The 25,515-nt window shown below is 42.6% G+C and overlaps 1 protein-coding gene across 2 annotated transcripts in view; it reads left to right on the forward strand.

Moving 5' to 3' along the window:
• The window catches only part of LOC308077415 (uncharacterized protein), a gene marked incomplete at its 3' end in the record, with an annotated part of 58,722 nt that overhangs the window by 20,763 nt on the left and 12,444 nt on the right, over positions 1 to 25,515 (forward strand). The window contains exons 10-14 of one of the 2 annotated variants that reach the window (XM_080418096.1): positions 11,157 to 11,264; positions 11,490 to 11,555; positions 13,800 to 13,862; positions 17,141 to 18,156; positions 21,435 to 22,332. In XM_080418096.1, coding sequence (XP_080274222.1) covers positions 11,157 to 11,264; positions 11,490 to 11,555; positions 13,800 to 13,862; positions 17,141 to 17,174 — 271 coding nt within the window. Of the gene's footprint in view, positions 1 to 11,156; positions 11,265 to 11,489; positions 11,556 to 13,617; positions 13,863 to 17,140; positions 18,157 to 21,434; positions 22,333 to 25,515 lie in introns of those variants that run through there. The other variant, XM_080418095.1, reaches the window with a different exon arrangement.

Genomic DNA, 25,515 nt, shown 5'->3' on the forward strand with positions numbered 1-25,515 from the left:
GTACTTTAAGTACATTTTGATGCCAATACTTTTGTACTTTTCCTCAAGTAAATTTTGAATTCTGGACTTTTACTTGTAATTTTTATATTGCAGTATTGGTACTTTTACTTAAGTAGAGAATTTGAGTACTTTTTCCACCACTGCTTATTTGGGCTTGCTTTCAAGATTCTTTTTGAAAATAGCTGAAGTGGTGAAACTGGTCGTTTCTTTTGGGCTTGTTTTCATAGACCTCGTAGCTTGTTTCTCTCACAGAACAACACCAGCACTGGATTTTATCAATACATTTACTTACATTGGCTATTTGAAAATTGCAGATCTACAAGCATGCATTGTGAGCTTGTAGATCTGCTATTTTCAAATACATATTTTATTCAATCTATTATGATGATGATTACTTAATATACCTATTCTTTACACCACAGATCCTCTATGGGGGTCCCTGGCACTAAATAGAGTGGACAGCTGACTGAAAGGTGTCAATGGGGGAGTGATTAGAGGAGTGGCTAGGCTGAATAAATTACGCATTGTTCACGCCCATTACCTGGAGCTGAGAGATGCTCCGAAGTGACAATTCTTTAGGAGGGATTTTCTCAGTTTGCACTATTATAGATAACCAGATTCAAATGAGCACATCTTCTTCAAATATGTTCCGATTTCAATGAATGAAGCATTGTACCCAGTCACATATGTGAGCTCACTGACTGAGCAGAGTGCAATTGAAATGTTAATAGCTATTTAAAAGACAATGGAACCCCCACTGTGTGGGGGAGAAGGTGTTGGCTCGTCTGGAGCACAGAGGGGAGACAGTGACCAATAGAATAGCTGGAAAAATTGTCTTTTTGATCCCCAAATCAGGCAGTGTATGGGATGATGAAACCCCAGTCATGGAAGTGTTAACTGAAACCTATTGTACCTCCAAACCCCCGAAATATAATATAAAATGACATTATACAGTCATTTAACAGACCCTTTTATCCAAATCGACTTACAATAAGTGCATTCAACATAGGTAGGGAACGAAACTAAGGTAAAAGTGCAATATATCAGCTACCTACTTTCATAAACAGATGAGACAAATAGCTAAATCAAATGAGCAAGAGCTAAAACAAATAAGTGTATCGAATAAACAAGAACCAATAAAACAATAAAACAAGAGTTCGTACAACTAGTTAACAACAAGTAGGCATGGCGAAGAGGAAGGGTCGTGTTTCCTGAAGAGGTGGCCTGCGGCGAAAGATGGGCAGTGACTCTGCTGTCCTGACATCAGTGGGGAGTTCATTCCACCACTGTGGAGCCAGAACAGAAAAAAGCTGTGACCGTGTAGATCGCCCAGAAGGACCACTGAGCGACGAGGCAACCAGTCGCCCGAGGCGGCAGACCGAAGTGGTCGGGCAGAGGTGTAGGCATCGACCATAGCCCGGAGGTAAGAAGGAGCTGTTCCTTTCACTGCCCTATAGGCTAGCACCAGGGTTTTAAACTGGATGCGAGCCGCTACGTGGAGCCAGTGTAGAGAACAGAGAAGGATAGTTCTGTGGGAGAACTTGGTCCGGTTGAACACCAGACGAGCCGCAGCTTTCTGAACAAGCTCCAGAGGTCTGATGTGCAGATGCCGGAGCACCAGCAAGGAGGGAATTGCAGTAGTCCAGGCGGGAGTCGGGAGATGACAAGAGCCTGGATGAGCACCTGGGCTGCCTTCTTCGTGAGGAAGGGGCGAATCCTCCAGATGTTGTAGAGGAGGAATCTGCAGGACCGCGTCACCGATGCGATGCTTCCCGAGAACGACAGTTGGTCGTCCAGGGTCACACCCAGATTCCTCATAAAGTTGACGTCACCATAGCATTGTCAATGGTGATGGCCATGACTCGGTGCGCACAGCCCTTCCCCGGGAGGAACGTCAGCTCTGTCTTGTCCAGGTTGAGCTTCAGGTGGTGCGTCGACATCCACTCCGAGATGTCAGCCAGTCAAGCAGCAATGCATGCCTCCACTTGTGTGTCAGAGGGGGGGGGGAATGACAGGATCAGCTATCAGTGTCATCGGCATAACAGTGGTAGGAAAAGTCATGGGAGTGGATGACAGCACCAAGAGATGTAGTGTAGAGAGAGAAAAGAAGAGGACCCAGAACCGAGCCTTGGGGAACCCCACTAGTGAGCCTTGTGTGATTCTGACACAGACCATCTCAGTATCACTTGGTAGGAGCGACCCGTCAGGTAGGATGAAAACAGGGAGAGTGCAGAGCCTGAGACACCCATCCCCTCAAGGGTGGAGAGGAGGATCTAATGGTTCACCGTGTCGAACGCTGCAGACAGGTCCAGGAGTATCAGGACGGAGGAGAGAGAGTTCGCTCTAGCGGCATGGAGCGACCACGTCACTGCCTGGAGGGCAGTCTCGGTCGAGTGACCCACTTTGAAAACAGACTGGTGGGAGTCCAGAATGTTGTTCTGGTGGAGGTAGAGGACAGTTGGTTGAAGACGGCACGTTCCAGAGTTTTAGATAGGAAGGATAGAAGGGAAACCGGTCTGTAGTTCTTGATCTCAGAGGGGTCAAGTGTCGGTTTCTTCAGGAGGGGGGTGACTCTGGCAGTCTTGAAAGCAGAGGAAAAGCATCCAGACGTCAGAGATTTGTTGATGAGGTGGGTCAGGAAGGGAAGAAGTTCAGGTGCCGTGGACTGCAGCAGAGTGGATGGGACCGGGTCCAGGGAGCATGTGGTGGGACGACTAGACGTAACAAGGAGAAGGACCTTGTTAGGGGAGAGGGGAGAAAAGTGGGATAGAGAGGGGGGGAGGAGGGAAGAGGGGTAGATGAAGGTAGAGAGGGAGGGGGCAGACGGGTGTGGGTCATAAAATAGGACATACACATGTTTCATACAATTTAGAGTACGTAAAATAGCCCATGTCCCTCAACATTTTTGTTTTGCCTATAAGGCCTCCCAATGCCCTGCCGGCAGAAACTGCTAGGGCAGATACACGTGAAAAAAAGACATATTTTCATCTAGAAACAAACCAAGGTACTTGTACTTATCTGTAAACTCTAGTTTTTTGTCACCCACACTAAACTTGAAACTACTTTCTGTACCTGGATTTCTAAAATGCATTACTTGTGTTTTCTTTTGATTAAAACACATTCTCCACTTCTTACAACATTCACCAACACACGTCAACATTTTTTGTAAATCATCTTCACTTTCGGAAAGTAAAATAATATTGTCAGCATAAAGCAGGATGTCTACAAATACATGACCACATGGAACCCCTTTCCCCAGTTGTTTTACCTCTCTGGCCAAATCATTAATAAAAACAGCAAATAAAGTTGGTGACAAAACATCCCCTTGTTTAACACCAGAGGGCGTAGGAAACCATTCTGTAAAATAATCATTGACTTTCACACAGGCAACAGAGAGGAAATAGCTTGATAGAACTTTCCATTTACCCCAATCTGATGAAGCTTATACTTAACCCTGCAAGACCCGCTGTTGTAATAATACAACATTTGTATTTTATAAAAACAAAGTGTATACATCATTTGTTTTCCTGTTATTCTTTCACCTAAACATCATCATTGGATCCTATTGTTTAGTCTTGCAATGTCATTGGCCAGGATATTTGCATATAAATACCCCCCACAGAGGCAGGAAACGTCACAACTTGAAAATCCTTGTAGGAAGAAAAATCTCTTTTTCACTGGACAGGATTCCTCACAAAAAAAGTAAGTAAAATGTCTGTAATAATTGTTTTGGTGATCATTAGAATGTCTAGAACATGTACATATGTTGTTATTGTGAAAGATATCCCCCAAATGTAAATTAGAGCATGCTTTATACTTGTTGTATTTTTACAACATTGGGTCATGGTGGTAGCAAATAGCAATGCACCTGTTCACCTGGCAGAGTGGAGTGGAGTGGAGTGGAGTCTTATTAGTTTTCACAATACATTTATACAGTTATATGTGTATTTTCTCCACATTGCATTATATATATATATATATATATATATATATATATATATATATATATATATATATATATATATATATATATATATACACACACACACACACACACACACACACACACACACACACACACACACACACACACCATTTTGTAACCAATTGTACTCGGAGACAAATATACTGAATTAGCATATCATATTTCATTGCCTATAATTGCCTATAAACATTTTGGTAATGTTTGTGATTAGCAATCAGTGTATGGTAATTGTTCATATGGGAGTCGCCCAGTTAAGACTCTCTCATCATTGTTCATGTGATGGGTGTTGGGGATTGCCCACTTACAGCCATCCTCAATCCCTTTGTTAGGCTAAGCACCATCAGTGATGATGGTGCTTAGCCTTTGTGAGGATAAGCAAAGCACAATAGGTTGGCCACTGGCCAGACAGTATTGTGTGACTTGTGAAATATGTACCTGCAGTGAGATGTGCTACTAATGTACTAAAGGTATGTCTTTATTTTCATTTCAGAATGCCACAAGCAAGGAGAGAGCCTCGCTTCACTGTAAGGGATGTGTTGGATATTGTAATGAATGGAGAGAGTGATGTGGACATCGACTAAAATAAAATAAATCTTAAAAATATGGCTTATTGATGTTAATATTCATAAACATAATGTACTGTTCTGAGGCCAAATATTATTCATAATGTATACTGTTCTGAGGCCAAATAATAAACCATAACCATATAAATGAACCCTCAAGTTGTTTTAGTGAAGTATATTGACATTTGCCATGTTATTCTGACAGTGAGTAAAAATGTCCCATAGGAAATTCTGATACCCGTTAGACCCAATGTTGTAATATTACAACATTTCAATAAAACATTACGAAAACATTTTTTTTAAAAACATTTTCCTCTCCAAAGTACTCCTACAACACCATCTGAAAGGTTGAAACATTTTTTCCAAGTAGAAATATATCCGGGTCTTGCAGGGTTAAGGAGGTTGTGTTATTTCTTTCCAAGAAATCAACTAATCTATTATTTAGTACAGAAGAATACAATTTATATACAGTACTCAGTAGACTAATACCTCTGTAATTCAATGGGATCTTAGGGTCATCCTTTGATGATTTTGGAATTGGGGTTGTGATTGATTTAAACCAAGTAGATTGTATAATACCCTGATCAAAACAGTTCAACAAATAAGATAATAAATCAAACAAATTGGGAGCTTTCAGCACTTCGTTTGGTAATTAATCTACACCAACAGCCTTTTTAACCTTAGCAGACTCTATTGCCTTTAGCACTTCTTCTCTACTCAGACTTCTATTTAAAGTATCATCAGTAGTTGAATGTAAGCATTTATCTGTCAAACAAGATATGTGATCAAAATAAACATTATCCGTATTTTCTTCTTGTCTTGAAAATAAACCAGAAAAGGCTCCCTCCCATTCCCTTGATACTTTAACTGGATCAGATGATATTTTCCCTTCACTCCATACTTGCATAGGAATCATTTTTGGACATTTAGGACCCAGATTATTTATCTCATTCCAAATTTGTTTTGGGTTCTGTGTATGTAACTGCTCCATTTGTATAATTTGTCCCCTTTGATATCTACGTTTATAGAATCTTTATCTTATCTTATTTATGCTTATAATTAACTTTAAGCTGCTTTCTTAAATCAGGATTTTTACATGTCAAAAAAAGACGTTCAGCACTGCACATATCTGACCATAAAAAGCCCAACTCCCTATTCCACTAGGGATTGTTCTGCTTAGATTTTTACGGGGCCAGAGCTCAGCTCTGGACCTGTTTTAAGATTGGCAGTATTCTGTCGAGTCTGCCACTTTTCGCAGTTCTGGCTGAACCGTGCTGTCGCTTTTTACGAAACTCGGCCATATGGTAGATGGTCATGAAAAACTATCAAGAAATAATTCTCACAATCTTTCGTCCAAAGGTGGCGCTATAGCACTCAATTGAAAATGCCAACTTTGAACAGGTATACTCATGCCCTGTTTGACCTAGAGCCATGAAACTTGGATACACATATGCGTCTCCTCATGCTGAACAACTTTCACCCTCTGACTTTTGACCTCTGACCTTTAGATCTCCCACCATTTTGAATTATATGAAAAACAGTCATTGGCTCCTAACTTCTGCATTATTGCCAGACCCAGCCCAGCCAGCACGCCCACGTGGGTCCCATATGGGTTCAAGGTGGGCTAAACCATATGGGCCCCATGTCGGCATGTCAATGGGATCCACTTGGGTCCCATCTGGGATGCCCATGTGGGCCTTACGTGGGTACTACCTGGGCCCCACATGGGCCCCATGTGGGCTTTTAGGCGGGTTCTACCTGGGCCCCACGTGGGCCCCATGTGGGCTTTAGGTGGGTACTACCTGGGCCCCATGTGGGCTTTAGATGGGTTCTACCTGGGCCCCACATGGGCCCCATGTGGGCTTTAGGTGGGTTCATGTGGGCTTTAGGTGGGTTCATGTGGGCTTTAGGTGGGTACTACCTGGGCCCCATGTGGGCTTTAGGTGGGTTCCACCGGGGCCCTAGGTGGGTCCCATATGGTTTCAAGGTGGGCTAAACCATATGGGCCCCATGTCGGCATGTCAGCGGGATCCACTTGGGTCCCATCTGGGATGCCCATGTGGGCCTTACGTGGGTACTACCTGGGCCCCACATGGGCCCCATATGGGCTTTTAGGGTGGGTTCTACCTGGGCCCCACGTGGGCCCCATGTGGGCTTTAGGTGGGTATTACCTGGGCCCCACATGGGCCCCATGTGGGCTTTAGGTGGGTTCTACCTGGGCCCCACATGGGCCCCATGTGGGCTTTAGGTGGGTTCTACCTGGGCCCCAGGTGGGCCCCAACTAGGCAAGTCTATGTGGGACCAAGGTGGGTCCCAACTGGGATGCCCATGTGGGCTTTAGGTGGGTTCTACCTGGGCCCCAGGTGGGCCCCAACTAGGCAAGTCTATATGGGATAGAGGTGGGTCCTAGCTGGGTTTGTTTGTGCAATGGTTCCTTTGATTTCCAACGTGGGTCCTAATAAGATTTAAATATAAATAAAATAGATTAAGCAGCAAACATAAACCGTGTTAATTCTTGTAAACACACCTAAAATAAAAATTGGGTATAACATTTTACACGTCTTCAGTTTTACCAGGATGAAAATAGACAATATATATTTTGACAAATTTATTAACACATTGGGTGCCAGAGGTTTATTAAAATATTATACGTTGAGTGCCAGCATTTCTTCCATCCACTTGCGTTATACATTTCGTGCTGTGAGAAGCCCCGACGCGGAAATGCATGTAAACAAAGCGTGCGTGCGAGACGGCGGAGGGTCCCGACTAACGCCTGGAACAATAATATTTCCAACGCGACCCTCCATTGCAGCGTGATCGCCGATCGAAAACGGCTCGTTTCCACCACATTAAAAAGAAATGGAGATATTAAGCTTTTAATCAAGGAGATAACATTGAAAACGCCGACCGGAAGGATTTTTGACATGGAGCCACATCCAGCCTCTTCTTCTCAGAAACTGCTTGGGTGATGTCAAAGTTTCGTTTTAGCGCCCCACGTGGCCCACATGTATAAAAATAGAATTGGGTCAAAAACGGTCCGGACCGTTTTCGGCACTTCTCGTTTGGACCCTCAAAAACGGTCCGGACCGTTTTTGGCATTCAATGTGTTAAAAACAATATTACAAGATAATGAAAATACAATGAAAATACAAATGGAAATAAATATAGCAGTAGTGTAAAGGTGCAGGAAGAGAAGGCACACACATTAAACGTGCAAGTGTACATACAGTATATACATAAAATCACAAAAATGCAAAATAATATTCCGACAATGCTCCACACTATTAACAGAACAAAATATAAGAATAAAAATGGTCCAAAAAAAAAAAAAAATAGTGTATAAGAGGTGCATCAAAAACTTCTATTGTCCATGTAACAGGGCCGAGGGATTCTGAGATCCAGTTTCATGTTGCAGATGAATCTGGGCCCTCTGTGTACGTGGGTGTCTCTTCAGCCTTTCTGTTTAAATCCCCAGTGACAGAACCAACCAAGTATTGTGCTGCTAAGGGGAGAGAAAGAGAGACAGAGACTTTGTCTACTGGGGTGGTGCATCATCCAGTTGTGGAAGCTGTCTCTGAGCTCAAACTCTGTTTCCACCTCTATCACGAGCCCCAGTGAACCACTTGGAGAGAGCCTTCTCTGTATCCTTGTGTTCTTCAGTCCTCCTAATAGAAATGACAAGAAGCCAACTGTTAGAAATTATAGAATTATGAAAATTTCCATTACTGTATATGCTGTGGCATGCCTTCTACTGGTATACATCAAATGTGTTGCCAAATTACATTTAAAGTTAGACAGATAAAGGAAAATTAATCACACACACACACACACACACACACACACACACACACACACACACACACACACACACACACACACACACACACACAATGATTCACCAAGACAAGCAGGAAGAATGCCCAAACTGAGCAGTATAAAACAGCATGAAAATAAAGTTTAGCTTGAGAACAGAGTAATGCACAATCTATTACTTAAAGAGATCAGTACTGCATTTAAATATTTACTTACTTAGTTAGTTATGAAAGCAGAAATCCATCACAAGGCAATCCTCCTCTCTGCTTTGCTCCTTGAGTCCTTTGCCAGTTAAATTTAGTGGACAAAAAGAGGGGGCCTTTAGGACCCAAAGCAAGCAGGACCTTTAGCTGTCCTTAGAAATGCCTGAGCAAATAAACAATAAATAAATAACAATAAAATACTAACTGAAAACTAAATACATTGGCCTTGCTTGTCTTAAGTAAAGTGTGTAATACTGCATAAAAGCAAACATCACCAGCCTTTATCAACATAACCTGTGCTGATGTAAACATTCGACTTTCTAAATGAACACCCGAGCTCTCTCTCTCTCTCTCTCACACACACACACACACACACACACACACACACACACACACACACACACACACACACACACACACACACACAGCTCTGTTTAACACAATGCTGTACCCCCTCCAACTGTACTTCTTGTTTTCATTATGTTTTTAACACATTGAATGCCAAAAACGGTCCGGACCGTTTTTGAGGGTCCAAACGAGAAGTGCCGAAAACGGTCCGGACCGTTTTTGACCCAATTCTATTTTTATACATGTGGGCCACGTGGGGCGCTAAAACGAAACTTTGACATCACCCAAGCAGTTTCTGAGAAGAAGAGGCTGGATGTGGCTCCATGTCAAAAATCCTTCCGGTCGGCGTTTTCAATGTTATCTCCTTGATTAAAAGCTTAATATCTCCATTTCTTTTTAATGTGGTGGAAACGAGCCGTTTTCGATCGGCGATCACGCTGCAATGGAGGGTCGCGTTGGAAATATTATTGTTCCAGGCGTTAGTCGGGACCCTCCGCCGTCTCGCACGCACGGTTTGTTTACATGCATTTCCGCGTCGGGGCTTCTCACAGCACGAAATGTATAACGCAAGTGGATGGAAGAAATGCTGGCACTCAACGTATAATATTTTAATAAACCTCTGGCACCCAATGTGTTAAAAAAGACTCTAAAAGGTCTTTCTAAAAGGAAGATATGTGTGTCCCCACTGCTGCCTAAGCCAAGAAACAAGGCTTTACAAAAAATAAAAAAATATAACTAACTGAAACAGGATTGTGTATTTTCAAAGGTAACTAAAACAATCTATCTGAAAAAGAGCTTGTAGATCGGCTATTTAAAAAAAAACTTTTTCTGACTAATCCATATTACAATAAAAAATTTAAACTAAACTTTAAAGAAAGAAATAAACTAAACCACCCACCCCTCCAAACCCAGACTAGTCTGGCATGGCTTTGAAGTGATAATTTGAATACCCATTGTTTCATTGTTGCTATCTGTGTGTGACCCCCACAGGGTCACACACACAGAGAGACAGCCATTAACAGGCAGTCAGGGGGAGGGGATTTAGTCTGGATTTGACCAGGAGAATACAAATGTGCTTTGACTTGAAGCAGCACATGTAACTGAAAGAAAGCAGAAAGCTCTGAATCCACAAGCTTATGAACAAATTGTATTATCATTGCTCCCTATCACAAACGACACATTTATACTTGTTAAAATCTAAGAAAAAGTTAGTTGGGCTTTAACCACTTAAACCCTTAGTAAACTTGTACTTGGTCTGCTATTTTTTCCCCCTCTACACCAAACCTCTTTGCCAAAAATAGCCGATCTACAAGCTTGAGCTTGTAGATTGGTTTATTAGCCAGGGATCCTTTTAATGGTTACCAGTTAAACGGTTAACACAGGGTCCCCACGGTCATGAAATTCCTGGAAATATTTTGAAATTAGAAAACACTTTTTCCAGTCCTGGAAAAGGTTTGGAATTTATCAAGGGTCCTGGAATGTATCAAGGGTCCTGGAAAAACATTTGGCTATGCATTGTTTTTGGCTATTGATTTAACAAAAGTAGTTTTTCGCCGAACGGGCTGCGTGATTGCAGCCTAATGCATACTGGACGTGACAAAAAGAACAGATCTACAAGCTCACCACGTGAACGTGCTGCAGCGTGATGCGTAGTTAGTAAATTTGTCACGAAATTTTGAATGGAATTATACCATTCTATGCTTTATTTTTGCTACACTGCCTGTCTTTGGGCATTGCACATAGGAGTAAGAGACTCATTATTGCGCTGAATGATTGTTATATAGGCCTGGAAATTGGGTTAAATATTCTGGAAAAGTTTTGGAAAAGTTTTGGAAATTCATTGGTAAAAATGTGTGGGAACCCTGTAGTAACATTGGAGATGAACGCGGCCCCTAGCCTGGCTTGGCCAGACTAATATCACTGCTAATCTGCCACAGGCAATTTATTTTTTGCAATGGCAGATTAGTCTGGAACCAGGCTATAAGGCCCCAACATTAGACCATAAATCGTGTCAAGGGCCCAAAATGTTTTCAAAGTGTGTCTTACATTGTGAATGTCTTCCTAGCTGTCTGTTTGAAGTTCTGTGAATGAAAACACACCCGAGGATTCATTCTAGACATTATTGTGTCACTGTCTGAACAATGATATCCATCTTTAACTGGGACTGCATTTCAAGGTTCAAGGTTAAGTCTAAATGGATAAAAACACACATTTGATTGAAAATTGAAATGAATGTTTCAACAGTGTTGCTGAAGTGATGGTGGAAGGTGTGGGTCCCAGCTCCACCCTGTCTCCTGGACAACTAACAAGAACACAAAGAAGGAGACTGAGAAGAAGACATGCAACCGAAAGGTCAGAACAACAAATTGTACCCATGGCAGCGTGTGTGTGTGTGTGTGTGTGTGTGTGTGTGTGTGTGTGTGTGTGTGTGTGTGTGTGTGTGTGTGTGTGTGTGTGTGTGTGTGTGTGTGTGTGTGTGTGTGTGTGTCTCTTTAATGTTAGTTTATGTTATTAAGGATTGTTCATCAGGAATATATGAGTCAGAAACAGAGTGTTGTGTGATTGATATGATTCCAGAAGTGACGACCAGAGACAGACACCAGAGTCTCCAGAACACAGCAATGAACCAGACTCCCAGACAAAGTAAGTAACTGTAAACTTTAATTCATGTTAGATTAAGGAGTTTCCATCAGGAATGTACTGTGAGGTTTACTGATTGTGTACATGGAGGAGGAATGGAAGGGTGGGGGTCCACAATAATGGTTTACATGGAGGAATGGAAGGGTGGGGGTCCACAATAATGGTTTACATGGAGGAATGGAAGGGTGGGGGTCCACAATAATGGTTTACATGGAGGAATGAAAGGGTGGGGGTCCACAATAATGGTTTACATGGAGGAATGAAAGGGTGGGGGTCCACAATAATTGTTTACATGGTAACATGGTCAACTCTGAATTAGATTGGCTTACCATGATATTTCACACTACCTCAACCAATCATCACTCCTCATGTGTAAACCTACATTACATTACATTACATTACAGTCATTTAGCAGACGCTTTTATCCAAAGCGACTTACAATAAGTGTATTCAACATAGGTAGGGAACGAAAACTACTAATCACCAGAAGTCTTTAGTGCATTTTATGCAAAAACAAGCAACCAAGAGTATACATAGCGCTAAGGTAAAAGTGCAATATATCAGCTACCTATTTCCTTAAACAAATGAGACAAAATAGCTAAATCAAATGAGCATGAGCTAAAACAAATAAGTGTATCGACTAAACAAGATTCAATAAACAATACAACAATAGAAAACAAGCGTTCGTACAACTAACTAAACCTAAAGCAATCAGAGACAGAGTAAGGCGGGTCATGTCTCTGTCATTTTAAATGTTTACTGTTCTGAGGTCAGAGTGAGAGCACATCGCTGGACGATAATAATCATTGTATGGAGTTACAGTAACACGTTACTTATTAACACATTACTCTCAACAATGTCACTTTTAATATATTCGAATATTCGAATATTCGACTATTCTGTGAATGCCCTAACACACACACACACACATTAGGAGAATGATAACCGGTGCTCCCAATCTGATCAACCGGAGGCAAGTCTGCACCCACACACAACACAAAGACAGAGATACCAAGTCGAACTGAATTTGTACTTTTTATAATTACAGTTTTTTGGCTTTGAAGCGAGCCCACATTGTTTCTCCAGGAACAATATTTCTAGTTTTCCTAAGTAACCTACAAACAAATAATCTGCCTGCTACGTTACTACAGCAGTATTAATTATGATCTGATGTCAATCCTCACATCAAACATCACAATTAAAACAGAACGTGTGTGTGTGTGTGTGTGTGTGTGTGTGTGTGTGCACTTATGCACTTATTGTAAGTCGCTTTGGATAAAAGCGTCTGCTAAATGACTGTAATGTAATGATTATATCAATACTAAAGTAAGATCACTGTTTCTACTGGAAGTCTACTGTGATGATTATACTAAAGTAAGATCACTGTTTCTACTAGTGGAGTTTATATTCAACGTAAGAGGACAAACTGCAGGGCCAACGTCGATGGCCACTGGCCAGGTTACTCGGCGAGGTGTGTCTTTTTCTCGGAAGCGCGGTTAGAAGTTGTAGCCTAATATTATGCTCCTCTCCTCTTAAAAACTCAGAAAATGAACATAAATTACTGGGTATTTATTATTGTAGAACTACAAATTATTTTATATAATGATATATTATATAATATATTCAAATATATTTGAATATTACAAATAATAAAGCATTGAGATTTATTATTTTTTATATTCAAATATATTCAAATATTTTATTTAGTATATAATTATATATACATCTTTAACAACCAGTCCTATTATGAAGTCTATATAATTATATATTGTATAAAATAATAAAGCATTGAGATTCTAATGGATTATAAAGGGAGTATGCTTTTATTTTACAATATTCTTTATTTCCACTTTGAAATTGCACTACAAATAAAGTGTCGGGTCGCCCAAACATTTCCCCCATAAAATGGGGTCGTGGTATAACAAAGGTTTGAGAACTCTTGCTGTAGAACACAGTGTGAGAGGATCCTAATATATTAGAGTTGTGTGTCGACTGCAGTGTCATTGTTTTATATTTTAGTCAAAAGATGAATAACATTTTGTGAAGCTTATAACTAAATACATGAGCCAGTAGACAGAGTACTAGAAGAGTGACTGGTTTTGACATTCTAAAACATTCAGTAATGAACCAGTCCCTCAGACAGAGTAAAATCACTTTAAACATTAATGTTAGTTCATGTTATTAAGGAGTTTTCATCAGGAATATATGAGTCAGAAACAGAGTGTTGTGTGATTGTTATGATTCCAGAAGTGACGACCAGAGACAGACACCAGAGTCTCCAGAACACAATGAACCAGACTCCCAGACACAGTAAGAAACTATAAACTTTAATTCATGTTAGTGCAATATTTGTTTTAATCAGAAATGTACTCTATGAAGCCTTGTTGTTCTGAAAGGGAATTAAGGGCGACATTCTGATGAGTTAGTTAGACCAATCTGTTTTAATCATGTTATGGTTAAAACACCATATCCAGAGATTAAACACAACCCCTCTGTGTGTTGAGCCTTACTTTGTTCCCACATTATATACTGCCTAATCTCTCAAGAACAGATTCTGCTCTGCGTTTGAATGTGTCGGTAGCCGCGTTGACAACCCGTGCGCATTGGTTTCAAGTGGGCGTGCTATCAGATCAGGAAGCAGGCCGCGCTTTACCCAATCAAATGTAGTGGTCGGGATTTACGTGTGTGCCATTCCTTCCCCACTAGAAACAAGCCGAAACTCATTTAACAATAGCGTCCTCGAAGCCGACAAGATCACGGAAAGTTAGTAACATTTTAAATTGTTCTTTCATCATAGAAACAAGTGGCCTTATAACCAGAACCATCCATGTTCTTTGGGAGAAATTGGTGTTAGTGTTCCGTGGAGAAATATTGTCAGTGGGAATGAAAACATAGTCGCACCACCGGAAGTGGAAGGCTGAAGGCAGACCAAAAACCCCGGTTTCCTTGCGCACAGGTCCACCGTATAGCCCCCCCCAGAGCCCAGTGAAAGAGTAAAAAACAGCAGAGGGCGCTGTTTTTCCTTTTTATTTGGCGATGGGTTCCCAGATTGTATACGCCTAACTAGTAACAGGGTCCCCACGGTCATGAAATTCCTGGAAATATTTTGAAATTAGAAAACACTTTTTCCAGTCCTGGAAAAGGTTTGGAATTTATCAAGGGTCCTGGAATGTATCAAGGGTCCTGGAAAAACATTTGGCTATGCATTGTTTTTGGCTATTGATTTAACAAAAGTAGTTTTTCGCCGAACGGGCTGCGTGATTGCAGCCTAATGCATACTGGACGTGACAAAAAGAACAGATCTACAAGCTCACCACGTGAACGTGCTGCAGCGTGATGCGTAGTTAGTTAGTAAATTTGTCACGAAATTTTGAATGGAATTATACCATTCTATGCTTTATTTTTGCTACACTGCCTGTCTTTGGGCATTGCACATAGGAGTAAGAGACTCATTATTGCGCTGAATGATTGTTATATAGGCCTGGAAATTGGGTTAAATATTCTGGAAAAGTTTTGGAAAAGTTTTGGAAATTCATTGGTAAAAATGTGTGGGAACCCTGTTAACAGTTAAACAGTTAATCTGCCATGGCCATCTCTAATAAATAAAAACAAATACTTAAAAACTTAAAAATACAATGTAATGTCCAATCTGTATGGTAGAGTATGTTCATACAATATAACTTATATACTATATATATAATTGGGGTGGTTGCATTTTGTCTCCCTGCTCTTCTATTGAGACATTTCGATTGTGTCAAAGGTCATGTCTCACCTAGACACAGGATCTGACACAAATTCTGACCTGATGGTCAAGATTGAAATCATCCCCTGAGCAGGCAGGCTCTATCTTAATGGTAAAATATGTCAGCACTTGTGCAGGAAACTGGGTTAAAATCCGGGGTAGAAGAGGAAGATATAGTACAACTTAAAATGGGGTTGAATATTTTGTCCGTCTTTGTGAGCTTGTAGATTGGCTGTTGGCTGTTTTTGTCATTAGTGTTTAGTTTGGCAGTGGTAAAACAAAAAACAAAAACAAATCTTTTTACAAATTATTCGATTTATAGTGAGTGAGTGAGTGAGTGCGCGCGCGTGTGTGTGTGTTCCAACCCATGCCCAGTTAGCCCATATGTACATACCTGTTAGCCCACATGTACACCACGTGGGAATCACATGGGCTTCCCCGCTTCCAACCCATGCCGGTTAGTCCACATGCAGACCACACGGGAACCACGTGGGCTTGCCCGCTTCCAACCCATGCCGGTTAGCCCACATGCAGCCCACGCGTGAACCACGTGGGCTTGCCCGCTTCCAACCCATGCCGGTTAGCCCACACTTTCAACCACTAGGGGTCTGGCAGTACCAGGTCTCCTGGTTCCCTTGTTTCACTTAGAAAAAAATCCGCTCCCATCGTTATGTCGGCAAAGGTCCAAAGTTCATGTGTTAAGAGTTTCGTGCAGATTACTCAAAAATCCCAGGAGGAGATTGTAACTATTGCAGTTTTATGAAAATTATTCATCTGCCCCTAACACACGCATGCAGACTCACATTTCTTTGAAACTTTGCAGAAAGGTTGAGGGTCATTCCAAATATCACTGAAACCAATCTTACTCCAATTGGCCAAAGGGGGGCGCTATAGCAATTTTTTGAAAATTCAAACTTTAAATAGGCATAAGTCATGCCTCGTTTGGCCGAAAGTCGTGAAACTTGCTTACACTTGTGCCTTGACTCATGAGGAACACATGTATCACTTTGACCAGTAAGCTCCGCCCTTAGAATTTCCGTGATTTTGAGCAGTTTGAAAAACACTTGTTTTTGGCAGTTCTGGCTTAACCGTGCATACGCTTTTTACGAAACTCGGCCATATGGTAGATGGTCTTGAAAAACTATCAAGAAATAATTCTTACACTCATTCGTCAAAGGGTGGCGCTATAGCACTCAATTGAAAGTGCCAACTTTGAACAGGTACAACTCATGCCTGAAACTTCAATACACACATGCGTCTCTTCATGCCCGACAACTTTCGTGGTCTGACTTTTGACCTCTGACCTTTAGATCGCCCACCATTTTGAATTATATGAAAAACAGTCATAGGCTTTTCACTTAGAAAAAATCCGCTCACATCGTTATGTCGGCAGAGGTCCAAAGTTCATGTGTAAAGAGTTTCGTGCAGATTACTCAAAAATCCCAGGAGGAGATAGATTTTAACTATTGCAGTTTTATGAAAATTATTCATCTGCCCCTAACACATACATGCAGACTCACATTTCTTTGAAACTTTGCAGAAATGTTGAGGGTCATTCCAAATATCACTGAAACCAATCTTACTCCAATTAGCCAAAGGGGGGCGCTATAGCATTTCTTTTAATGCTAACTTTAAACAGGCAAAAGTCATGCCTCGTTTGGCCGACAGCCATTAAACCTGCTTACACATGTGCCTTGACTCATGAGGAACACATGTATCACTTTGACCAGTAAGCTCCGCCCTTAGATTGTCCGCAATTTTGAGCAGTTTGAAAAACACTTAAACCCAGGATTTTTCAGCCATTTGCGTGAAACTGTATCATCTGTGTGATCTCTTTTTTTCACAGATCTTGTCTGTTGGTCCAATGGCTTCTCCCTTAAGCAAGTGCCTCACGACCGCAAGGTTGCCGGTTCAAGCCTCACTTGATGCAGACTAATTTAAGTTGAATTGCAAAAAACATGACTGTATCAATGAATACATGTGCAAATGCTAAAGATAACCTGAAATGCTTATTTGAGAGTACGTTTTTTCAATGTATGACGTACTTCATTGTGAAAGTAGCTGATCTACAATCTCACAACTTTTCAGATACCAACGTTTTGTGAGCTTGTAGATCGGCCGCTTTCACTGGTTTCGGTTTCGAGGAGACATACAATTTCTCTATTGGTAAATGGTTTGTGAACGAGTGATCTTAGTGTTAGTGAAACAGGGGCTTGGTTCATGACAGAAGGCAAGAGTTTATGATCTTCAACAGACAACATCAGCCTGCACAAAGCTATAGCACTATAGGTAGCGTTGCAGCCTGTCAGTCCGAAGGTTGAGAGTTCGAGTCCTGTTAAGGGCAATAGGATGAGATGTCGAATCAATCCATTCTGTTTTCAGCTCTCTCTCTCTTCAATCTATTCCGTTTCCATGTCTCTCTCTCTTCAATCTATTCCGTTTCCATGGTTCTCTTGCTCTCTCTCTCTCTCTCTCTCTTCAATCTCTTCCGTTTCCATGTCTCTCTCGGTGAGAGGATCCTAATATATTAGAGTTGTGTGTCGACTGCAGTGTCATTGTTTTATATTTTAGTCAAAAGATGAATAACATTTTGTGAAGCTTATAACTAAATACATGAGCCAGTAGACAGAGTACTAGAAGAGTGACTGGTTTTGACATTCTAAAACATTCAGTAATGAACCAGTCCCTCAGACAGAGTAAAATCACTTTAAACATTAATGTTAGTTCATGTTATTAAGGAGTTTTCATCAGGAATATATGAGTCAGAAACAGAGTGTTGTGTGATTGTTATGATTCCAGAAGTGACGACCAGAGACAGACACCAGAGTCTCCAGAACACAATGAACCAGACTCCCAGACACAGTAAGAAACTATAAACTTTAATTCATGTTAGTGCAATATTTGTTTTAATCAGAAATGTACTCTATGAAGCCTTGTTGTTCTGAAAGGGAATTAAGGGCGACATTCTGATGAGTTAGTTAGACCAATCTGTTTTAATCATGTTATGGTTAAAACACCATATCCAGAGATTAAACACAACCCCTCTGTGTGTTGAGCCTTACTTTGTTCCCACATTATATACTGCCTAATCTCTCAAGAACAGATTCTGCTCTGCGTTTGAATGTGTCGGTAGCCGCGTTGACAACCCGTGCGCATTGGTTTCAAGTGGGCGTGCTATCAGATCAGGAAGCAGGCCGCGCTTTACCCAATCAAATGTAGTGGTCGGGATTTACGTGTGTGCCATTCCTTCCCCACTAGAAACAAGCCGAAACTCATTTAACAATAGCGTCCTCGAAGCCGACAAGATCACGGAAAGTTAGTAACATTTTAAATTGTTCTTTCATCATAGAAACAAGTGGCCTTATAACCAGAACCATCCATGTTCTTTGGGAGAAATTGGTGTTAGTGTTCCGTGGAGAAATATTGTCAGTGGGAATGAAAACATAGTCGCACCACCGGAAGTGGAAGGCTGAAGGCAGACCAAAAACCCCGGTTTCCTTGCGCACAGGTCCACCGTATAGCCCCCCCCAGAGCCCAGTGAAAGAGTAAAAAACAGCAGAGGGCGCTGTTTTTCCTTTTTATTTGGCGATGGGTTCCCAGATTGTATACGCCTAACTAGTAACAGGGTCCCCACGGTCATGAAATTCCTGGAAATATTTTGAAATTAGAAAACACTTTTTCCAGTCCTGGAAAAGGTTTGGAATTTATCAAGGGTCCTGGAATGTATCAAGGGTCCTGGAAAAACATTTGGCTATGCATTGTTTTTGGCTATTGATTTAACAAAAGTAGTTTTTCGCCGAACGGGCTGCGTGATTGCAGCCTAATGCATACTGGACGTGACAAAAAGAACAGATCTACAAGCTCACCACGTGAACGTGCTGCAGCGTGATGCGTAGTTAGTTAGTAAATTTGTCACGAAATTTTGAATGGAATTATACCATTCTATGCTTTATTTTTGCTACACTGCCTGTCTTTGGGCATTGCACATAGGAGTAAGAGACTCATTATTGCGCTGAATGATTGTTATATAGGCCTGGAAATTGGGTTAAATATTCTGGAAAAGTTTTGGAAAAGTTTTGGAAATTCATTGGTAAAAATGTGTGGGAACCCTGTTAACAGTTAAACAGTTAATCTGCCATGGCCATCTCTAATAAATAAAAACAAATACTTAAAAACTTAAAAATACAATGTAATGTCCAATCTGTATGGTAGAGTATGTTCATACAATATAACTTATATACTATATATATAATTGGGGTGGTTGCATTTTGTCTCCCTGCTCTTCTATTGAGACATTTCGATTGTGTCAAAGGTCATGTCTCACCTAGACACAGGATCTGACACAAATTCTGACCTGATGGTCAAGATTGAAATCATCCCCTGAGCAGGCAGGCTCTATCTTAATGGTAAAATATGTCAGCACTTGTGCAGGAAACTGGGTTAAAATCCGGGGTAGAAGAGGAAGATATAGTACAACTTAAAATGGGGTTGAATATTTTGTCCGTCTTTGTGAGCTTGTAGATTGGCTGTTGGCTGTTTTTGTCATTAGTGTTTAGTTTGGCAGTGGTAAAACAAAAAACAAAAACAAATCTTTTTACAAATTATTCGATTTATAGTGAGTGAGTGAGTGAGTGCGCGCGCGTGTGTGTGTGTTCCAACCCATGCCCAGTTAGCCCATATGTACATACCTGTTAGCCCACATGTACACCACGTGGGAATCACATGGGCTTCCCCGCTTCCAACCCATGCCGGTTAGTCCACATGCAGACCACACGGGAACCACGTGGGCTTGCCCGCTTCCAACCCATGCCGGTTAGCCCACATGCAGCCCACGCGTGAACCACGTGGGCTTGCCCGCTTCCAACCCATGCCGGTTAGCCCACACTTTCAACCACTAGGGGTCTGGCAGTACCAGGTCTCCTGGTTCCCTTGTTTCACTTAGAAAAAAATCCGCTCCCATCGTTATGTCGGCAAAGGTCCAAAGTTCATGTGTTAAGAGTTTCGTGCAGATTACTCAAAAATCCCAGGAGGAGATTGTAACTATTGCAGTTTTATGAAAATTATTCATCTGCCCCTAACACACGCATGCAGACTCACATTTCTTTGAAACTTTGCAGAAAGGTTGAGGGTCATTCCAAATATCACTGAAACCAATCTTACTCCAATTGGCCAAAGGGGGGCGCTATAGCAATTTTTTGAAAATTCAAACTTTAAATAGGCATAAGTCATGCCTCGTTTGGCCGAAAGTCGTGAAACTTGCTTACACTTGTGCCTTGACTCATGAGGAACACATGTATCACTTTGACCAGTAAGCTCCGCCCTTAGAATTTCCGTGATTTTGAGCAGTTTGAAAAACACTTGTTTTTGGCAGTTCTGGCTTAACCGTGCATACGCTTTTTACGAAACTCGGCCATATGGTAGATGGTCTTGAAAAACTATCAAGAAATAATTCTTACACTCATTCGTCAAAGGGTGGCGCTATAGCACTCAATTGAAAGTGCCAACTTTGAACAGGTACAACTCATGCCTGAAACTTCAATACACACATGCGTCTCTTCATGCCCGACAACTTTCGTGGTCTGACTTTTGACCTCTGACCTTTAGATCGCCCACCATTTTGAATTATATGAAAAACAGTCATAGGCTTTTCACTTAGAAAAAATCCGCTCACATCGTTATGTCGGCAGAGGTCCAAAGTTCATGTGTAAAGAGTTTCGTGCAGATTACTCAAAAATCCCAGGAGGAGATAGATTTTAACTATTGCAGTTTTATGAAAATTATTCATCTGCCCCTAACACATACATGCAGACTCACATTTCTTTGAAACTTTGCAGAAATGTTGAGGGTCATTCCAAATATCACTGAAACCAATCTTACTCCAATTAGCCAAAGGGGGGCGCTATAGCATTTCTTTTAATGCTAACTTTAAACAGGCAAAAGTCATGCCTCGTTTGGCCGACAGCCATTAAACCTGCTTACACATGTGCCTTGACTCATGAGGAACACATGTATCACTTTGACCAGTAAGCTCCGCCCTTAGATTGTCCGCAATTTTGAGCAGTTTGAAAAACACTTAAACCCAGGATTTTTCAGCCATTTGCGTGAAACTGTATCATCTGTGTGATCTCTTTTTTTCACAGATCTTGTCTGTTGGTCCAATGGCTTCTCCCTTAAGCAAGTGCCTCACGACCGCAAGGTTGCCGGTTCAAGCCTCACTTGATGCAGACTAATTTAAGTTGAATTGCAAAAAACATGACTGTATCAATGAATACATGTGCAAATGCTAAAGATAACCTGAAATGCTTATTTGAGAGTACGTTTTTTCAATGTATGACGTACTTCATTGTGAAAGTAGCTGATCTACAATCTCACAACTTTTCAGATACCAACGTTTTGTGAGCTTGTAGATCGGCCGCTTTCACTGGTTTCGGTTTCGAGGAGACATACAATTTCTCTATTGGTAAATGGTTTGTGAACGAGTGATCTTAGTGTTAGTGAAACAGGGGCTTGGTTCATGACAGAAGGCAAGAGTTTATGATCTTCAACAGACAACATCAGCCTGCACAAAGCTATAGCACTATAGGTAGCGTTGCAGCCTGTCAGTCCGAAGGTTGAGAGTTCGAGTCCTGTTAAGGGCAATAGGATGAGATGTCGAATCAATCCATTCTGTTTTCAGCTCTCTCTCTCTTCAATCTATTCCGTTTCCATGTCTCTCTCTCTTCAATCTATTCCGTTTCCATGGTTCTCTTGCTCTCTCTCTCTCTCTCTCTCTTCAATCTCTTCCGTTTCCATGTCTCTCTCTCTTCGATCTATTCCGTTTCCATGTGTCTCTCTCTCTCTCTCTCTCTCTCTCTCTCTCTCTCTCTCTCTCTCTCTCTCTCTCCTCTCTCTCTCTCTTCAATCTATTCCGTTTCCATGTCTCTCTCTATCTCTCTCCAATCTATTCCGTTTCCATCTCTCTCTCTCTCTCTCTCTCTCTCTCTCTCTCTCTCTCTCTCTCTCTCTCTCTCTCTCTCTCTCTCTCTCCTTTCTTAGACTTACGCGTCTCCTCGGAACAGAAACCAGTGAAAATAGCCGATCTACAATCTCACAATCTTTCAGATAGCAACATTTTGTGAGCTTGTAGATCGGCTATGTTCAATGGTTTCTGTTCCGAGGAGACATACAATTTCTCTATCGGTAGATGGTTAGGGAACCAGTGATCTAGAGTAGTTAGCGAAACAAAGGCCTGGTCCGTCAGGGACGGAAATACTTATATATATCAACAGACACTACCAGGACTATTATATCTCTAGCTCAATGAGAAGAAAGGCAGCCTATGAGTCCGGAGGTCACCGGTTCGATGTGTCCTGTCCCCGACGATGTGTTGAGGATCATGATGATCTGTCTCTCTCTCTCTCTCTCTCTCTCTCTCTCTCTCTCTCTCTCTCTCTCTCTCTCTCTCTCTCTCTCTCTCTCTCTCTCTCTCTTTCACTGGCCCTGTGTTATCGCTGCTTGCAGCTATATTCTAAATTTGGGTTTGTCCACATTCCTTTTACCATTATCGAACTCCTCTTGATGTTTATTTGGAGTCTGCAATCTCCCAATTAGGTTTAATATAGCAGTACGTCCCATATCAGAGTTTAGGAAAGTGGCTGGTACATCTGGACTTACTCGCTTTTTAATATGTCCAGCTGTACCAGGCACTTCTCTCCGTTGGGGCATTTCATGGCCAGCCCTAAACTTAAGCCACAACATAGAGTGATCCGGTAGATGACAATTATCTCCAATCAAATTGTGACTGGGAATATTTCCCCATTCCTAGTGTGTGTGTACAAATACAGATCTGCAAGTTACCCAGTATCCCTTTACCGACAATGAGAGAAAATACAGCACGTTTAATAGGGAGCTGCTGGCCCTTTTCCTCGTTGTACGGCACTTCAGTTTCCTGCTGGAGGGCCGAGAGTTCACCGCGTTTGTGGACCACAAACCCCTTAGCCTGGGACCAGACGAATCTGCGAGTGCAAAAAAAATGTGCACTCTGCGATTTGGGTCTGGCACCGCTCCATAGAGAATCCATTTCCTGTTCCAGAAGACGGGGGTAACCAATCAGGGCCCAGTATTCGAATATGGGAGACTGTAATTGGTAGTTGGTTTGTAGGTCTAACCAATTGCGTCGAGTCATTGTTTTGATCCCGCCCCCTTGGAAAAAAAACGTCCTCATAGAAGCACCAGATTCATATCCACACAGTGATAGTCTGTCTACACCAGGCTACAAACCCCTGACCTTTGCCATGGCCAAGAACACAGAACCGTGGTCAGGTCGGCAGCAGCGAAAACTTTCCGCCATATCGTAGTTCACTACAGACATTGAACATGTGGCTGGGAAAAAAAAAACAGGCGTTTCACGACAGCTGCGCCACGCTCCTCTGTGACGTCTCCACTGGCCAGCCCCGCCCCATGGTTACGACTGACTGGTGCCACCGGGTATTTGACGCTATTCATGCCCTTTCACACCCCGGGGTACGGGCGTCTGTTAAGCTGGTGGGGGCCAAGTTCATCTGGCCGGGCCTTAGGAAGGACGTTAAAGGGTGGGCTGCCCCCTGTGTGGTGTGCCAGCGTGCCAAGGTACATCGTCACATTAAGGCCCCCCTGGAGCTGTTTCGCATTCCAGAGGCGGTTTGACCATGTCCACGTGGACCTGGTGGGGCCACTTCCCCCGTCCCAGGGTTTCACGCACCTCCTCACTATGGTGGACAGGACCACCAGGTGGCCAGAGAGTGTTCCTCTGTCCTCTTCAACGGCTGCAGAAGTGGCCTGGGTGTTCATCTCCGGATGGGTGACCCGGTTTGGCATGCCATCGGATCTCACTTCGGACAGGGGATCCCAGTTCACTTCTGAGCTGTGGAGTGCTGTGGCTGAGAGACTTGGGGTGAAACTCCATCGTACCACAGCGTACAACCCGAAGGCCAACGGGATGTGTGAGCGTTTCCATCGCTCCATGAAGGCTGCGCCCCGGGCCACTCTCACAGACAGCAACTGGATCGATCGTCTGCCGTGGGTCATGTTGGGCCTGAGTTCCTTCCTGGTTCCTCGGGCACCTGGTCCACAACGGCTCACCGGTCTGCCTTCCAGGAAGCGGCGAGAGCTTTTGCCCCAGTCCCCACACACCACTGCTTTCCCCAGTCCTACATTCCGAAGGACCTGATGGCTGCCGGCTACGTGTTCATCCGTCATGATGCCCACCGTTCTCCACTGAAGGCTCCCTATGACGGGCCCTTCCGCGTAATAGAGGCGGGCCCTAATAACTTTGTGGTGGACATGGGGGGGAATAAAGAGCGGATTTCAGTTGATCGCCTTAAGCCTGCTCATGTGTTCCCGGACGAGCCAGTGGAGCTGGCTCAGCCCCCACGCCGCGGCCGGCCGCCCAAGGCTGCCCCTGTCCCAGGCCCTCCGTCCGTGGTTACCCCTGTTTGTCCACCGGCAAGGCCTCGTCGGCGGCGTGGACGTCCCCCTGCCCCCCTGCCCCCCCTGCCTCTCTACCCCTTCCCCTTCCACGTTCACTGTGACTGTGAAATACAGTCGCTATGGCCGCATTGTCAGACCTCCTAAAAAAGACTAAAGACACTGGGTGTACTGTTTTGGGGGGTTTATACAGGGTTAATTGTTGCACTGAATGTCAATTCTGAGTGTTCGGGTGGGGGGGGGGGGGCTGTGTGGTGGACACCATAGAGTAATAATAGGTGGACACTAGATGGAGGTATCTCACCTCAGAATGGTTTGGTTGGGTGGTAATGGGAGGAGATTGGGAAGTGACAAAGGGAAGTGACTTGACCTGTATGTGTTGATGCATTTGTTTGGAAGTAAAGATCAGAGGCTTCGTACTCCGTCTGTTCGTCTCATTCACTAACTTCCACAATTATTGTTGCCAGACCCAAGGGGTCGGCCTACATGAGGCTTTGTCCCTATTTCGTCCATACATGGGCAAAAAAGACCGTCTGTATAAAAGGGACCTCGGTCTGTCCCTTTCTTCTCCATACATGGGCATAAAAGGGACACAGGCTGACACGTCATGCGAAGTCCGGTGTGACTTAGTGCTCTGATCTTATAAAGTACTAGGAATTTATTCTGGGTCTGGCAGAACCAGGGCTCTTGGTCTTGTTATCATTATTATTACTGTATTGTTTGTTGGTTGGGTGGGGAGGTATAGTTTACACTACGGAGGACAAACTGTCTGTTTCC

This window comes from Gymnoscopelus braueri (genome assembly GCF_963280865.1).
Source record: "Gymnoscopelus braueri genome assembly, chromosome: 21".
NCBI classification, from domain to species: Eukaryota; Metazoa; Chordata; class Actinopteri; order Myctophiformes; family Myctophidae; genus Gymnoscopelus; species Gymnoscopelus braueri.